We start from the raw sequence: 19,457 nt of genomic DNA on the forward strand, positions 1-19,457 counted from the left end.
TGAAATAAGTTATACCGTCATGATATTGTCTTTGTTTCTTGTAGTATTTTCTACTACAACATCACCTTTGTGTTGCAGTTTAGATTGAATAATATGATTAAAGGAAGCGATGATGAAAGTTACAGTAAACAAAAGGCATGAAGCCAATATTTCTGGGTCTTAAGGCAATTAATCTACTTTGGCTTCCTGATTGGCAGTAATATTCAGTTTTCCTTCATTTGTCAATACCTAATGGAGAGATTATTGTCAGTGAATTGAGAATGTTATCCTGATTTGTTGTTTGGGACTACATGCCTGCCAGATTCGACTTGTTCTTTAATCTTTAACAAGATGTTCTATCTTACAGTATTTTTTTCCTGTTGTTGTACCTTCCCATCTCGTCCTATAATTTCCACCCAATTTTGTCTCCTCCTTTTTCACTGCTTTCTTTCCAAATACAGCAACCTTTTCTTCTTCCAGCTCCATCCTGTTTTTTACCTCCTTTATACTGTTTCTGCTGGAAAGAGAAGTACTGTATGTCAGAGTGTATTTGTGCATTTTTGCAGAGGACACTGATTTTTATGTGAGAGAGGCAGAAGTTCTTTGGTGCAGAAGCCAATTAGTTTTTTTAATGAGATCATTTAAAATCACCAGTAGTTAATACAAGTTAACCCTTGAGTTAACAGCCTTGTTTAGCGGACTTTGGATGCTAACAGCCTTGTTTAGTGGACTTTGGATACTATGCATAAAATCTGTAACTTGTAATTTCCTTCAAATGTGTAGAATCCTGTTTGCCATTTTATGCATGCCTTAAAACCTATTTCCTATTGCATGAAATATGCATACTTAGAATAAATAAGAAATATGAATACTTAGAATGAATAAAATATGCATACGCAAAATTGTGTCCCCATGCAAAAAACATTTACATTTACAGTATCATTTGGATTTAATGGTCATTCTTTTCTTAGATACTGCTTTCCCATGCTAGTGTGTTAAATCCAGGATATAGTTGTAATTCAATTTATTCTCCCCCATAACCACTAGTTCTGGCTCTTCTTCTTTTTTTTTAATAAGCTTTTGACATATGTGTGCGCACATGTGCGCATGCATGTAATATATAAATGCATGCATATATATTTGTATATATATATACACACACACACACATTATGCAAATGCAAGTGTTTCACATGCATGTATTTCTTACATTAAAATATTTCAGAATGGTTTCAGTGGGACATGGTGACTCTAAATTAGTAAAGTGGAGCAAAACAGATAATGCACAGGATGTCTGAATAAATGTTTCTTGTTTACTTTTTCATTGAAGATGGTGGTAAATTTGTCATCTTTTGGGATAAATATGATAATGTTAGAAAGATTCTTTTAGTTCATTTTCTCCCATGTTTTTAACAAACTATTTTTGCAAGAGCGTTAAATGAGAAACATCAGTACCGTATTTTTTGGAGTATAAGACACACCTTAATTTTGGGAGAGGAAAATAGGGAAAAAATAATCTGCCTACCAGGTATTCATCTGGCTAGTCTTTAATCTGGTCAGGTTCAGCAGATTAGTTTGCTGGTTTTGAGCCCAATGCTTGCTTTTTATCCCCTGATTGGGAATAAAAAACAGTTTTTAAAAGACTTCACTTCTCCCTGTCTTTATAGAGGAACAATGAGAAAACCAGGCGAAGGGGAAGATTGCTTCCCTAGCAAAGCACAGAAGATTGCTTCATTTATTAGCACCATGTTAGGGCTGAAAAAAAGGTGGAGAATCGCTTGCTAGCAAACTACAGAAGATTGCTTCACTGTTAGCTCCTGATTAGGACTGAAAAAAGGCTCAGCTGATTTTCAGAGAGAGCAGCAATGAAAGTAGCAGGCAAAGGGAAGATCAATTAGCTAGCAAAGCACTGAAGATCATGTTAGCACCTCATTAGGGCTAAAAAACAGCTTAGTAAAAGCTACATTTGGAGTATAAGACCGCACCCAAATTTTCAGCCCCCTTTAGGGAGAGGAAAGGTATGTTTTATACTCCTAAAATACAGTAATTTAGATTATTTGAGAGATGCAAGGCTTTTCAGAGAGGTATATTAAGATATTTCCTTTTGTTTACAAGCCTGGCTTGTTTTTTCTTACTTATTTGGTTTCCTAGTAATATATGCTATACTGCCAGGAGGCATCTATATGAGTTTGCTTTCTGATAAAGAAGTATTTTGAAACTACCATGGAGCTATTTTGTAAACAGAAAGCCCTACTACTTGTCCTACTAGTTTCTTAGAGTGCCCTTCAACACTTTAAAATACGCACTTTAGAGATATATTTGATATAGATATAGTCAGGTCTTGTCACATGCTACACCAGAGGTCTTCAAACTTGGCAACTTTAAGACTCGTGGACTTCAGTTCTCAGAATTCTGGTCCATAAGTTTTAAAGTTCCCAAGTTTGGGAATCCCTATGCTACACTGTAGTTAGTACAGGTTTGTGTCAATGTTCTAAGAACTAGGTCCCCAGAATAAAAATCCAAGGCATCCATTTTTTTTTTCAAAGTATGTTTATTAGGAAAATATCAAATTGGCAAGATCTTGGTGCAATTCTGACTCTGGCCAGACTTCAGAATTACACCCAGTACAAAGCAAAAGTTTCAAACTTCCACCCATCAGTTCTCAGTCCATGGTCCGATGACTCCAAACTCCACCTTCCTCCAGCTGCAGGCACCATCTCAGTTCCCACGGGAAGAAATGCCCCCTAGACATAACATTCCCCCCATATCTCTACAACCCCGCTTCCTGCTACTAGAATGTGGTGAATGTGAAATACCGTTAAATTCCTTTGCAGAAAACCTATGGAAAGTTAAGAAAATAATAGATAAAGGCTACACTAAAAATGGATAGATATATGTCAGCTTCAATGTTCATTTTGAGAAGGTTTTAAGGGATGAAATAAATAACCAAAGAATTTGAAACATTTAAAGCACTCAATTTGTTTTTTCAAACCCACCTACTGTAGATGCTCCAAATTTTTGATGCGCATAGGGGGGAGGGCATGGTCACATTTTGCCTCCCGGATCTACATGATAGAAGGGAAGATTGAGATTTTCTTTTCATATCAAAACATTTGGACAGGGTTACTTGAATAGTAGAAAATAAACAATATTTCCCTTTCCTTAACTTTTACAGCGTGAAGCTAGATAAACAAACATTAGAGAAAAAAACAGGGTCTAACTAACTGGAGCTTACAATAAAACCATTTTTGTCAAGTAAGCATTAAGTTGTACTTAAAAGGATTGTAACTTGGAGACCGCACCTTGATTCATGTCATTCATTAGCTTATAAATAACTCACAAATAAAGACAACAAAGAAGAGAGAAAGAAGTAGTAATGGGGAGAGTATGCAATTATTTGATTTATTAGCTCCTGAAAGTAGTGATTATATGCTAGTTTTTTCAAACTTGACACCTTTATGATGGTGGGATTCAATTCCCAGAATTCTGTCAATTGATGTTTATACTATACATCTCAAAGTCACTATGTTTGAAAACTGTTGTATGCTCTAAGCTTTGCAGTCTGTCCATTGTGTAAAGGGCAACAATTGTATTTAGCCTTTCAGATTCTGGAAGTGACTCGCCCAGTCATTAATGCCAAGTAATTATGTTTCAATTTTATGGAAGCCCATAATAATCAGTTAATATCACCTTGTGTTTTTTCATTCTATTTCAATGTTCCGAAGAATAAATATTTTCAATACAAATATAATTTATATTCACAATTCAATACATTCTTTTGCTTGTTTTTTTAATTATTTATTAGGTAATTACAAACAGAGATGGTAATTACCAATGAGCTAAAATGTAATTACAATTCTAATTATTAGATATACAATTAATAATTTGTTTATTATTTGTGCCTTTGGGGAAAAGATATTGGTTTATAGAATATAAACAATATAGATACAAGACTATTATGCCATTTGCCACTGAAAAATTGCCATGTTGTTCATCTGTAAATCCATGTAACATATTTCTTTTATATCATTTTTTCCCATGCATAATCCAATTAGCCCCCTGTATGAACCTGGGAACTAATTATCTTTACTTTTTAACAGGGTACCTGAAGTTGTTGCTCCCTTAACCAAAGACCCCAAACAGACCCAGTATGTGAACACCAGCAGTTACAATGGGTCAGCTAAGGAGCCCCAACAGAAAAAGAAAAGAGGAAGAACAAGAAGACCCAACAATGATGGTTATGATGCTGATTATACCACAGGTGGCGAATCTTGTGATGAATTGGATGAGAACTGGGACAGGTATTGGCTACTCCTCCTATTTGGTTGTTGTTATAGCACTAATAGCCAGTGAGGTCTATAGGGCAGTAGAAGATTTTAGTTCTAGCAATATCTGTAACTGTATGACAGTTGATGATGCTGATGATTTAAACGTATATGCTGCATGATTCCCAGCAACTCTATGAAATGTTTATGTGCTGTGGAAAGAGGAAGGAATAAAAATTGGGGTTCAGTCTCATGTTAGGAACCATCAGCTAATATTTTGACAAAAAATGGATGAAATACAGTAGTCCCTCGCTATATCGCGCTTCACCTGCCGCGGCTTCACTTCATCGCGGGTTTTGAAGTCAGCTTCATTTGAATGATTTTGCCATACAAACAAGCGCTAGAATCCCCCAGCGGGACTCCCAAATGATGAGCGGGGCAGGGACTGAGCTCCGGCGGAGGCCCGTCCCCTCGTTCAATCCCCCTCGCCAGTGCCGAAAGGAAAAAAAAGAAAGGAACGCGACGCGGCGGGGATTTCCAGACTGGGCTCGAGGGCGGAAGAGGAAGTGCTCGAGGGCGGAAGAGAGAGAGAGAAAAAAAGAAACAGCCGGGGCAGCTCACCAGGGACTTTACAGCCGGGGCAAGGCAAAAAACACAACATTTGGCCGAACTGCTGCAAAGAACAGAGTAAGTAGTAGTGGGGGGGAAAGGTTAGCCGGCCGTTGCTCGCCTCCAGGCATCCGGAGCTGGTGGGAAGGAGGATAAATTCCCCATCGCGGATTTCACCTATCGCGGCAAGGTCTGGAACGTAACTCCCGCGATAGGTGAGGGATTACTGTACTTCTTCTTGTTACCAAGAAAAATGCTAATCCTATATATGATTGAGATGAAGCTCAGGCCTTTTATGAAAGCAGGTACACAACACATTAAGGTTTTGGAATGCATTAGAAAGATATGGTAGGTGCAGTTGCTGTATTAGTAGTGTGTCAGAGAGCACATAGTGTGACTATTTTGAGACAACCCAGGAGCAAAATAAGGGAGACTAGGATTGATCTATTTTGGCCTTATATTGACCTCATCAGCTAGCCATACCCACTGGGACTTGAACCTGCAACCTTTGCCTTGTAAGGCAGAGAATTATCCTCTAGGCTACAGTATCCAATCTCTTCAGCTCTGCACCAGGGAAGGGTTACATATTTTTGTGTGGAATCACCCTGGTGTATTGAAGGAACATCACAGCTCCTTATTTGCCTCTCGGCCCAACCCAGGGCCATTTCCAAGGCAGTTAATTTTATTGATAGCCGACAATTCTATCTGTATGTGTCACATGTTTTTTTGCTGAATTTGAAAATTAAGGGAGACTAGGATAGATCTATTTTGGCCTTATTTTGGCCTCATCAGCTAGCCATATCCACTGGAATTTGAACCTGCAACCTTTGCCTTGTAACCCTTCCCTGGTGCAGAGCTGAAGGGATTGGATACTGTAGCCTAGAGGATAATTCTCTGCCTTACAAGGCAAAGGTTGCAGGTTCAGGTCCCAGTGGGTATGGCTAGCTGATGAGGCCAAAATAAGGCCGAAATAGATCTATCCTAGTCTCCCTTAATTTTCAAATTCAGCATTGGGCCGAGAGGCAAATAAGGAGCTGTGATGTTCCTTCAATACACCAGGGTGATTCCACACAAATATATTCACACACACGCACACACACAGTGGGGGGAAAGGTATTTAGTCAGATACCAGTTGTGCAAGTTCTCCCACTTAAAAAGATGAGAGAGGCCTGTAATTGACATCTTAAGTAGACCTCAACCACGAGAGACAACATGAGAAAACACATCCAGAAAATCACATTGTCTGATTTTTAACTAATTTATTTGCAAATTATGGTGGAAAATAAGTATTTGGTCAATAACAAAAGTTAATCTCAATACTTTGTTATATTTCCTTTGTTGGCAATGATAGAGGTCAAACATTTTCTGTAAGTCTTCACAAGGTTGGCACACACTGTTGCTGGTATGTTGGCCCATTCCTCCATGCAGATATCCTCTAGAGCAGCGTTTCCCAACCGGTGTGCCGCGGCACACTGGTGTGCCGCGAGACATGGCCAGGTGTGCCGCCAAGCTTCAGCTGGGCGGGGCGCTGCCGGTACTTCCGTCCTGGGGCTCCCGCTCGCAGCTGTCCCCCGCCTCCTGCTCGATGCCGCGGTTTTCGGCGCTCTCCTGCTGGGCCCCAAAGAAGGAAGGCAGGAAGAAGGAGAGCTCCGTTCTTGGCACCTTTTTCCCGCCTTCTTTCTTTGGGGCCCAGCAGGAGAGCGCCGAAAACCGCGGCATCGAGCAGGAGGCGGGGGACAGCTGCGAGCGGGAGCCCCAGGACGGAAGTACCGGCAGCGCCCCGCCCAGCTGGAGCTCCTCTGGCGTCGACGGCAAGTGTCCGATGGGAGCGGGGGGGGGGGCCGCAGCGGCCGCAGGCAGTCGGGGGAGATGGCGGCGGCGAGAGGGATCGCTCTCTCTCTCTCTCTCTCGACGGCAAGTGTCCGATGGGAGTGGGGGGGGGGGCCGCAGCGGCCGCAGGCAGTCGGGGGAGATGGCGGCGGCGAGAGGGATCGCTCTCTCTCTCTCTCTCTCTCGACGGCAAGTGTCCGATGGGAGCGGGGGGGGGGGTGGCCGCAGCGGCCGCAGGCAGTCGGGGGAGATGGCGGAGGCGAGAGGGATCGCTCTCTCTCTCTCTCTCTCGACGGCAAGTGTCCGATGGGAGCGGGGTGGTGGTGGCCGCAGCGGCCGCAGGCAGTCGGGGGAGATGGCGGCGGCGAGAGGGATCGCTCTCTCTCTCTCTCTCTCAGCTGACTGCAAGTGGGAGCCCTGACGGTGGCGGTTGGACGTGCTGCTGGACGTCATACATGCTGGCGCTGCGTGCCTGGCATATACGGTGTCCAGCACCACGTCCAGCTCCCGCCGTCAGGGCTCCCGCTTGCAGTCAGCTGAGAGAGAGAGAGAAAGAGAGACATATAAGAGGCAGAGAGAGAGAGAAAGAGAGACATAGCAAGAGAGGCAGAGAAAGAGAGACAGAGCAAGAAAGAGAGACAGCAAGAGAGGCAGAGAAAGAGAGATAGAGAAAGAGAGAGAGAAAGAGAGACATAGCAAGAGAGGCAGAGAGAGAGAAAAAGAAAGAGAGACATAGCAAGAGAAAAGGAGAGACTTAGCAAGAGAGGCACAGAGAGAGAGAGAAAGAGAAAGAGAGACATAGCAAGAGAGACAGAGAGAGAAAGAGAGATAGCAAGAGAGGCAAAGAGAAAGAAAGAGACATATAGCAAGACAGTGAAAGAGAGAGAGAGAGCAAGAGAGAGAGAAAAAAGCAAGAAAGAGATAGCAAGAGAGACAGAGAGAGAGAGCAAGGGAGAGAGAAAGACATAGAGGAAGGGAAGGAGGGAGAGAGAAAGAGAGCAAAAAAGAGAGGAAGAAAGAAAGAAAGAGGGATGGAGAGAGAGAATGAAGGGAAGGAAGGAAAAGAGAGAAAGAGGGAGAAATAGAGCGAAAGGGAGGAAGAGAGAGGGTTTTTTTGTCCAAACTTTTCTTTAGCCCGCCCCCCCCCCTTTCAGTGTTCCCCAGGATTTTGAAAATACGAATAATGTGCCGCGGCTCAAAAAAAGGTTGGGAAACACTGCTCTAGAGCAGTGATGTTTTGGGGCTGTCGCTGGGCAACACGGACTTTCAACTCCCTCCAAAGGTTTTCTATAGGGTTGAGATCTGGAGACAGGTGAGGCCACTCCAGGACCTTGACATGCTTCTTACAAAGCCACTCCTTCATTGCCCTGGCAGTGTGCTTGAGATCATTGTCATTCTGAAAGACCCAGCTACGTTTCATCTTCACTGCCCTTGCTGATGGAAAGAAGTTTGCACTCAAAATCTCACGATATATGGCCCCATTCATTCTTTCATGTACACCAATCAGTCGTCCTTGTCCCTTTGCAGAGAAACAGCCCCAAATCATAATTTGCAAATAAAAATAAACTATAGCTTGGAAGAACACATGAAAAGAGATAGATGCCCTCACAGGGCCTCTATCTAGACCCCCGAGTCTACGGAGAGGGGTGGCACACAAATCTAATAAATAATTATTATTATATACAGGTTCTTAAAGTTGTATCAGCCCAGAAATCTTGCTAACTCAATCCCTGCCTTATACCATTGTGTGTGTGTGTGTGTGTGTCTATGTAATATTTTCTTTGTTTAATTATTAGCAAAAATATGTTACACACACATACGCACACACAGACATACACACACGAAAACCACTCTTGCTGCAATCACCAAATCTCCAGAACCGCAAAGTCTACAAACTTGAAATTTGGCACTTATGTTCCTCTTGGCTTCTAGGTGCTAGCTAAGAAAGGAGTTTTTAAAATGGCCATCACATTATTAGTATTTCTTATATTATTAACACACACTGGTGCTAATTAGATGTTCTAACCCCCTTCCCAATCTGAAAATAGTCTACGGAGAGGGGCGGCATACAAATCTAATAAATAAATAAAATAACTCTGGAGAAAACGGGATAGCATAAGAGAAGCATCTGTGGGGCAAGACTGTGGGAGAGAAGGGGATAGGATAGAGGAGGTTTCTGTGGTACCAGACTGAGGGAAAGAAGGGGATAGCATGGTGAGGATTCTATGGGGCAAGGCTGAGGGAAAGAAGCGGATAGGATTGGGCGGGGTTCCGTGAGGCAAGGCCGAGGGAGAGAAGGGGATAAGATAGAGCAAGGATGAACCTTTTTTGGATTGCATGCCAAAAGGTGGGGGAGTGTGTGTGTGGGTTGTGTGGGTCCACAGGCAGAATTCCATGTGAGCGCCCCCCTCCGTGCATGCATGCATAACCCCTTCCCCGCTCCTTTGCACACAATGACATGCCCATTTCCCGCTCTGCCCAGGCTTCAGAGCCTGTGGAGAGTGAAAATGGCTTCCCCCCCACTGAGAGACCTTCTGGAGGCAGAAAATGAGCCATTTGCCAACCTCTGGTTGGAGTTTCTGTGGGACAAGCCTGAGGGAAAGAAGGGGATAGAATAGGAGACATTTCTGTGGGGCAAGGCTGAGGGAGAGAAGGGGGATAGGATAGGAGACATTTCTGTGGGGCAAGGCTGGGGGAAAGAAGGGAATAGGAGACATTTCGGTGGGGCAAGGCTGAGGGAAAGAAGGGGATAAAATAGGAGACATTTCTGTGGGGCAAGGCTGGGGGAAAGAAGAGGATAGAATAGGAGACATTTCTGTGGGGCAAAGCTGAGGGAAAGAAGGGGATAGAATAGGAGACATTTCTGTGGGGCAAGCCTGAGGGAGAGGAGAGGCTGATCCTAACTACTCTTTAATTTCCAAGCTGTAAGTGTCGATTTATCAATCCCGATCCCATTGTTTCATAACAGAGCACAGGTACATGTTTGTACATATGTACGTGCTTATAGAAAAGAGTATTCAATTAAGTGTGCTATATATGTACAGTAATCCCTCGCTACTTCGTGGTTCATCTTTCATGGATTTGCTACTTCACGGGTCTTCAAAGGGGTCTTAAATCCATTGAAAATTTTAATCCATTAAAAATTAATAAAATTCTTCTACAGTACTAGTGTACTCTATTAAAGAAACTGGTAGGATATCACGTAGTTCCAGCTAAGAAACATTATAGAATGACTTTTTAATGCAAAGGGTAGGTTTTAAAAGTCCAAATACTCGTTAAATACATTAAAAAATATATTTCCTCTACTTCACGGATTTTTTTTTCCACGGGTGGTCTTGGAACGCATCTCCCACGAAAAACAAGGGATCATTGTAGTGGAGAGCAAAAATGAAAGATGAACTTAACTGCTATGTCAATATACTTTTTTTTGCAAATGTGAATCAGTTTATTTTGAGTATAATCTGACCATAGTTATGGACCCAAATCATTTTACAAAATCCATTTTAAATTGCTTCCCATCTAGAGAGTATCCATCTGTATCATCAGACCAGCAAAGACAAGCATACAAGCGAGATTTTGATGCAGGATTACAGGAATACAAACGATTGCAAGCAGAACTTGATGAGATCAGTAAAGAACTCTCTTCTCTTGACAAAGAGCTGGATGACTACATTGAAGGCAGCGAAGAATATAAGGTAGCCTCTTTATTTATGTAAACAGATAATTCATGTATTTTACACTTTAAATTATATAAGGAAAAGGATTATTATGCTTGTAGTTAATGTTGGTCCTAATGTTATCCGAAAAGTTATCCCTACAGTTGATCCTAGATTTAAGGATGTTGCAACTACTTTTTATTCAGGTCATGTTCAGAAAATAGGTTGAAGTAATTTGCAATAATTATCTAAACCTTTTCCAGCTGTCTCACTGAGTGAATCACCTTCAGACTCATTTAACATGACTGGGATTGCTTCACAGCTTCCTATTTTTGTTTTTTGAAATGTTCTAAAACCTGAAGCAGTACATACTTTTGCGAAATCAATAATAGGATCAAAGACTATTACATTATTTTGTTTTCAGATGTTTTTAGGATGCTGAAGAATTAAGATGAAAAAATTCATTTATAAACAGAACCCAGGGGAAAGCACATTAGCATTTATAACCACTATAATTTTGTTTCCTAGAAACTAGTCTTATCATACTTTAAAGGCTTACAAGCATTTTTCTGTTTATGAATTTCACAGAACAATGGAGTTTATCTAACCAGTAAGTCTGACTGTGATTAAAAGTCTTTTTTTAAATCTCTTGGTGGGAGTTGGAGTCTGTCAGCATTTGATATAAATTCTGCCTCCCTGATTTAGAGGAGATGGCAATTTAAGGAAACTTTTAAAACTTGTTCAGACAATAAGGTCTATTTGGTATGGTCATTAACAAAGTAAAAAATATTCACTAGTTCAGCTTTCCTGTGAGGAAGGTTTGTGTCTCAATTCTGATTGCTTTTTCCTCCCTGAAATCTTAACATTCTTAAAGATCAGCTTCATATTCTGCAGTTAGTCTGAGAATACTATTTTGGGGTTTTGATATCCTTCCATTCTATTCAGCAATGACTAAGAAAAATGCTATGGGCTCCTTTTAAAAGTGAAGTTTTTCTTGTTCCTGTCTGCCAATCATCTTTTTTGGTGTTCCTCTCCATACAAACACAACTAAGGCCAGAATTTCATTTGTAAGTCATTGCAGTTGCTAAGTGAGATGACATGACTCCTTCACTCACTGGTTGCAATTTCAGCACTCACAGTTGTGGTTGTTAAGCAATTGTATGGGTTGTTAAGTGGAATGCCCAAAGGCCTTAGGTACAGTGTAAGCCACACAGCACAGCAGTAGGCAGAAGCACTGGGTCAGACCTGAGGTAGCGGCCTAGGGCAGTGATGGCAAATACTTTTTCCCCTTGGGTGCCCCATATCTATAATTCAATGTCCTCCCACATGCTCCACGGGCATGGGTGCACAACCTCCCTTGCTCCCCCACTTCCGGTGGGCCCAGTACGCCTGTTTTTTGCCCTCCCCAGACTTCAGAGGCTTCCCTGGAGCCCTCTGAGAGCAAAAAACCCCTTCACCTGCTCCCTGGAGGCCCTCTGGAGGCTGAAAACGCCCTTTCAGAGCCTCTGTATGAGCAGAAAATCATCTGGACGTGCTGGAGCTGAGCTAAGGGAATGGCTCATGTGCTGGCAGATTTGGCTCCATGTGCCACCTGTGGCATGTGTGCCATAAGTTCGCCATCATGGGCCTAGGGCCTTCAGCAGTCTCAGCCATCTGAAAGTGATTTCTTCAGACTCGCCAGAAAGCTTGAAAAAAAGACACGGTCGCTTTAAAGAGAGGCTCATGTTCTGCATGTTGTAACATATCTATACATATTTCAAATATTTCAAATGTAAAGAGTTACCAGTGATTTGCCTTTAAATTCATTGGGTTTCAACCCAGTGAGTAAGTTACCTGAAATTAGGTAAAAGTGCTATTCTCTTTGGGTAATGACACGCAAACCCCTTACCCAATTTAAAGGATTTTCTTATTAGTGATAAACAAGATTGTTAAGTCTGCATTGCTATTACTATTAATCTTCTCATCGTTCCTATCATTCATTTCCTCCTACTTATGACTGTATGACTATAACTTGGTTGCTTGTATCCTTACAACTTATATTGTTTCCTAGTATGATTTTATTGCTTATTTGTACCCTATGACTATCATTAAGTGTTGTATCTTATGATTCTTGACAAATGTATCTTTTCTTTTTATGTACACTAAGAGCATATGCGCCAAAGACAAATTCTTGTGTGTCCAATCATGCTTAGTCAATAAAGAATTCTTTATATCCATTTATCTCTCTCTCATCTATCTATCTATCTATCTATCTATCTATCTATCTATCTATCTATCTATCTATCTATCTATCTAAAAGGATTTGGAAGTACTGTAATGAACTACTACATGGTTGTCTAATTTGACACTGGGTCTTTTCTTCCTCCCCATAGGCTGCAGCTGATGAATATAACAGATTGAAGGATATCAAATCAGTAAGTAGGTTTGTGAATTAGGGTGGCAAGACTCAAATTTAATTTTAAATGTTCATTGTTGAATCTTTTCAGGTTCTTCATTTACTTTTCAAATTATTTAGTTTATTTTCCTCTTTCCTTACTCATTCTTTATCTCCAGGCTGCTATGTGAGCTGCTCATCATAACTCTTTTTTAATAGCAACATCCCAATTCCCAAACACTCTAGATGGATAGGACCATTGAAATGTTTTTGAATATTAGTTGCTCAGGCTGGTAGTTATGTTTCTGGTTTGAGCTCCAAGCTTGGCGATTTGATTGCAAATGTTTTGTCCTCATTCAAGGAGACATCTTCAGTGGCCTTTTTATTGTACTTGTCTGGGGGAACACTGACCTTTAAAGACCTTTCTGAGTCCTGTCCTGATTTCAGGTTATGTTGACTGGTTGTAGTTACTGAGTTGTTCTAGCATCAGCACTAATTTACATCACGGGGATGGTACTTAAACCAAGGACTGTGACGCAGCTACTACAGCCAGTCAATAACAACCCAAAATCAGACCGGGACTCAGAAAGTATTTAAAGGCCAGTGCCCCCCAGAAAAGCCCAATCCAAAGTGTATTGAATATGCCTTCTTGAACGGGGATAAAATGTTTGCACCCAAATTGTCAAGCTCGGAGTTCAAACCAACAACAAATAGGACCATCTTGTGGAAACAGACCAAAGAAGGCAAAGGCACTTTCCCCGGAGCTAATTCTCTGTCTATTAGAGCTTTACGATACTGAATATTAAGAAACAAGTCAAAGTAAAGAAAGAGATATATAGTTGTCGCATTTACAATAATCACAGTGATTCAAGATCTAAGAGTGCATAGACTGATCACAGCATATCTTATACATAGGGTTCAGAAAAAAAGGGCACAAGAAAAGTTTCATCTTCTTACAGAAAGAATTTTCAACTACCAGTAGTAGGAAATGCAGATGGGTTGCCTTAGGAATCCTGACTGTTGGGAAAAAGAATATTCTTATACTGTACCTAGGGCACTTTGCTTCACAAGAATACAATTGTCATTCTAATTGCTGTGTGTTGTTATTTTAAGAATTGACTGTTAATCCATCTCAGATAAGGAAAGGTGGAAAGGCATTCGCTATCTGCATCCTTTAAGGGTATTGTGGTTGTAAAGACCATCAAAGCCTTTATTTAGGTGCAGGGAAGACATCACCTGTAGATGATTTGAATGTATAAAGAAAGCTGCCACAGTTAAAGCAATTGTGATAGACCTTATATCCCCAGAAACAGAAGATAGGAAATGAATTCAAAGGCTCAAGTGATGGAACTAATACAAGTGATGGTTCCAATTCTAATAAAGGATAGAAATATAGGATCAATGTGTGTACCAATTTATAAAATTAAAAAGAGCTCAACTTTGCCTGTGTATGTAAATGTAAAATTAACTCCCTATTCAATAAAATAGTTAACAGTATAATGTTTCTTGAAGATACCAGCATATCAGCATAGCTTAGTCTTCTCGATTTATGATATCAGAACCAAAGCAAACAAATATTTCTCTTTTTTTTGTTCACCTCTGTCCCTAGTAAATGTTGAGATTTCTTAATGTCTGTACTAGCTGACAAAACACAAGTTAGTCACAAGAAAACACAAGTTCATACAGATCTGTAATAGTAATAAGCAGATTTCTAGTTTGTAAGATCTGTCAGAGCCAGATGTCAGAGACATAAACTAGAATTGAAAGCTGAGAAATTATCAGAACTAATCAGCACTACAAGTATTTCAAACACAAATTCAATTCTGGTTACCCCAAGTCTTTCTTATTTCAGTAATGTAGTTTAAATTACTCAATTTGTTACTCTAAATCTAATAGAATCTGACTTGGCTTCATCCCACTGTTGATTTATAACATCCTAGAGCACATATTTGGTCCATTATGAAGAAGTGCTATTCCATTAATAAAAGAGAACTGCTTGATTTAATATAGCTACTTAATTTGATTTTTAAACTGCAATTCTGAATCTGTTTATTTCACAATTCCATTAAAAACAAACAGGAATTAATTATCAGGGTGTAAGACTGCAAGATTCTAAAAATTGCAATGACTCTTCTTGGATGTTGCAAATTAACTCATACATTTTGTAAGAACAGAGCATAGGTAGAGATATTTTTTTGCTTGTTTTAAGGCAGTAGAATTCTTTGGATTCAATTTGGAAAAAGGGTTTCACAATGCTCAAGAGCACAAATAGGACTTATTAAAATAACTGAAGTGGGATTGCCCAGTTCTAGAAATAGACCCAATTGCTTCAGTAATTCTTAGTACATTTTGCTTTCAAGTTTCTCTGCATTCTGAAGCATCTAGCCAAATATAAAGACAAAGAGTTTTAGTTTGTTCAGCACATTGCCATCTAAGTATCTTTTCTGCTATTATGGCTATAAGAATTACAATTTCTTAATTTTGAAATATAGGACAGTTTAATTTTATTACTATTTTCTGTTGTGAAATAGCTTTTTTCAAGTCAAACCTCATTCCTGGAGATTTCATGGATACATAAATGTTGTTGTTTTCTTGACCTTAAAATAAGAATGGTTTTTCATTATGTTCTGTGGGATGTTTTATGACTTCCTGGAAGCCCTGGGATGTCCTGCTGGTTTCTTTCTTTCTTCTCCCACCCCTTCATGTTTTTTTGGGGGGGGAAATTATTGGTTTTCAAATATATTTTGAAACAGACAAATAAATAACAAAATAACAACGAAATAACAAACAAATAACAATGAAAAATAAATAAATAATAAAAAACAAACAAACAATAACAACAACAAAGAAATAATATCAGTAAACATCATGTTTTATTTACTTTATTTGAATAACATAAAATTTCCATTTCAATCAAACTGTTTTGTCTGGGTAAAGTTGTTTTTAGGCAACCATAATCAAAATGTTTACAATAACATTCATCACAATAACATTGATATAATAATAATATTTTGTTGATCTATTTTATCAAATTTCTGTTTTAACATTTATCCTTTTTATATTCCATGCATTTCTAACTTTTGTTTTTATTTTCTAACTATTGGTAAAATAAATCTCATGTCAAAAAGTATTCAATTGTCTTCTTTGTCATTAATAGCAAAGTGCTGGTGGTTTCTTAATTGCTTAGCTTTTTAAAAATTAGCTAAAATTGGCTAGCTACTGCCCTCTGCTGTGATTATTTTTATGGATTAAAACAAGAGTATTGGTTACATTAGCATTGTATTCTTAACATTAACTTTTAATAAGTTTGACATTAATACGGCTTTCACGTTGTCCTTAGTCCACAGATTATAAGAACCGAAAAGCACACTGCAAGATGCTAAAGAGTAAACTGTCCCATATCAAAAGGATGGTCAATGATTATGACAGTCGGAAATCATAACAAGAAGGAAACAAATGAGGTTGCGTAAGAACACCAATTTTCATTAAGCTGGAATACCTTTGTGACGGACAATAGTGGGAGAGATCCTTTGTATACTTTTATATTCTTTACAATATTTGTGCCATGTTTACCACGAAATAATAATTCAGTATATGGGATCTTTTATAGTTTCACTGAGTCAAGGAATTTTACCACCTGTGTTTTCAGGATCGACAATGGACAGCTTGAGCTTTTGCTTTCCCTGTCTTTGCTAATTCATTCCATTTTTCTCAGCATATTGAAATCTTAACTTAAGGAGAAAAAGGTTTTCATTACATCATATATAAGCTTTGTCCTTTATCTGAAACGCCTGTCTTCCTCTCTTATTCGTAACCAATTTTATATACCTAGGTTACTTGTAAATAAAAAACTAGCATACTTTACTTTTAAATGGTGTCTAAATAGACCCATTGCTGATCAGCCAGTATAATATATTTTTACTGACAATGTAAAACTGAATGTAAATTTATTCTGTTAAAATCTCAACTTATATTTTAAGTATCAGTTTATTACAGAAATATAACTTTATTACTAGTGTATTTGACTTGACTGTCCAATTTGTAACTCTTATAAAATGCCTGTATGTTATATTTGACTATATAAAACAACTACAATTCTATACAAATTTAATGGGAAGTCCCAAATCAATAGGGTTTATTTCTGATATTGTATGCACATTTAACCAATCCTTTTAATCTGCCAAAAACCCCTAGACTATTCTGTAAACACATATGATATCATGGCCAAATGATAAAACAGAACTAAAAGCAAATGTATTCACATTATGAGTAAAGTCCTTGTATAACAATCACTCATTCAACAACTGCTTAAAGTTATAGTGATGCTGAACAATTGGTACTTTTGACCAGTCTTTGAAGTTTTGGATGTTCCAACACCCCTATAGTCATGTGATTGCAATCTGAGTGATTGCCAAGTAGCTCACACAGTTAAATGATCGCAATTTGAAACCTTCCCTCCCAGTTTCCCACAAGCAAAGTCAATGGGGAAGCCAACAGAAAAGGTTACAAGTTTCCTTCATAGATTGCTCACGCCCTCCCCCACCCAACAGAAACTACCTCTGGCTCTGCCATGTTCATACCATATGCCCTCCCTACCTGCTTGCAAACTGTCTGGAACTTGCTTAATGACTCTTCAACTTCGTTTAACAACACTAATGGGGGAGTGTTGTAAGAAAGTGATGTGTTCCTATGATATTGCGCTTTACAACCACGGTGGTTAGCAATGCAAATTGTAGTCCAAATCACCAATGTTAACTGCTGACTACCTGTAATATATTTAATGCTGTAATGTAATAACAATATTGAAATATTAAAATATATTAAATAATATAAATTTTCACATGAAAACAATACTATAAGGCAAGAGAACTTAACTTTTATATTAATTCTAATTCTGTTAGTTTTAAATGTGAGTACTCTTTTGACAATTATATCTGCTGATTATTAATTGAACACTGGTGCGGATATCAAACCCTACAGGTTATGAAAAAATTATAAGCACTGAATTGGAAAACCAGATGCATTCATTTCGGATGTGTCCCAGTGTTGTACCTCATGAATGGAACTGGAGAATATTTTTTGGGGTGGGTGGGGGGTGAATCCTTAAAACTGCCCGATTTTAGGTTTCTGACAGTGGCTGCATCCAGAATTCTTTTAGATTAGAGGTGGGGAGAAATGATGAGGAATAAAAGGAATGCATGCCATACAATTAGCAGAGGTATATGATGAGTCTAAACCAGAGGTCCAGCCAGCTACCTGGGGAATTCTGGAAGTTGAAGTCCACAAGTCTTAAAGTTGCCAAGTTTGGGGACCTCTGGTCTAAACAATAGGATTGCGGACAACTTTCATTGTAGAACCATAACCATACAGTTGGAAAGGACACCAGAAATTTGTGCAGTCCAAGGGTCTTTTGGACTCTGTTGCTGGATCTGTTGAACCATGATTTGTTTTAAAAAAATATTTGAGTCCAGTAGGAGTCAGCCATAATTAATAAGTCCCACACATCAAAATGTGACTGTTTGGATCCATCTATTGTACATTTGTATAACCACTGTAATTATTTTGGGGTTTTTTAATATCACTTTTTTAACAATAATGGAAATTATGTCTAAAATATGTGACTAGAATGCAATGCTTACATATTGAAAGACTGGATTTCATTTTGTAATTTGTGATACAGTGTCAATAAAATCCACCTTTTTCAATGTATAAACAATACAAATCAATTGTTTTGTTTCATATCATATGCATAGGAACATTAGGTTTAGTTTCATGTCTAGACTATCTCAAGTTTCTTCGTGAATGATCAAATTAGAGATTTAGAAAAATGTATCAATTCTTTTCTCTGTGAAAAATAACCAAGACTGAGTTCAGAACCATTACCTTGGGGAACAAATAAATTGTAGGAGATGATTAGGTTGAGCCAAGGGACGGGTCAGGCACTTAATCACTTCATACCAACAAGACATCTGAGTCCCACCCTCCTTGAATGTTGTTGAATCTTATCCACTGCCAACTTGCCTTCACTATTAGTAGTACAGATTTTTGTAGAGCGTTACCATGGAGTAAACTTGTAATCATTTGACCAACCCTGGTTCCCGATTTCTTGCACCTACAGAAATGTCTTTGAAATATTTATCTGCAAATTAGAAATGCAATATTTTATCAGTATTTGATAAATTTGAGGGCATAGCTTGGGATTCTATTATTGGCAATCCTAATAGGTATATTAGTCTATTCATTGTATAAGCAATAGGTATTAGAGTCAATCCCTGGAGATAGAATGGAATTAAAGAACAGTTTAAAAGAATTTAAAAAAAGAGATTGCAATTAGATGCCAATGTGTTTAGATGTAATAAAGTAATGGACACATGTCCATATATCAGGAATCCAGATGTGTGCCTTCCTTGTAGCATCACCTACTCTGAATTGTTCCCCTTAAAATTGAGGTGACTCCTATTTTGTTATTTTGTTATGACTCTTCACCCAGGACTTTAGTGAGATAGATTCCTCACTTCATTTCATCAGGTTACTTGCAAACTTTTATCTTCTTTTGATTTTCTTGTAACTTCTATTACTGTATTAATGGCTTAAAGTTACTGAGTTAATAAAATTTAATAAATTGTTATATATTGTACAAAGACAGTTTTTTAAAAATTGTATGTATATTGCAAAAAGGGGGAATAAAAATGTCAAAGTATATAACTTGTATGCATTAAATAAATCTAAGCCAAGAGATTGTTCA

The 19,457-nt window shown here is 38.8% G+C and overlaps 1 protein-coding gene across 1 annotated transcript in view; it reads left to right on the plus strand.

Annotated features, from left to right (window-relative positions):
• The window catches only part of OCLN (occludin), a 52,991-nt gene extending 33,534 nt beyond the window's left edge, over positions 1-19,457 (plus strand). The window contains exons 6-9 of the mRNA XM_070743110.1: positions 4,079-4,279; positions 10,206-10,377; positions 12,711-12,752; positions 16,053-19,457. Of these exons, the coding sequence (XP_070599211.1) occupies positions 4,079-4,279; positions 10,206-10,377; positions 12,711-12,752; positions 16,053-16,154 (517 nt within the window). The 3' untranslated portion in view covers positions 16,155-19,457. The remainder of the gene's footprint in view (positions 1-4,078; positions 4,280-10,205; positions 10,378-12,710; positions 12,753-16,052) is intronic.

This window comes from Erythrolamprus reginae, chromosome 2 (assembly GCF_031021105.1).
Source record: "Erythrolamprus reginae isolate rEryReg1 chromosome 2, rEryReg1.hap1, whole genome shotgun sequence".
NCBI lineage: Eukaryota > Metazoa > Chordata > Lepidosauria > Squamata > Dipsadidae > Erythrolamprus > Erythrolamprus reginae.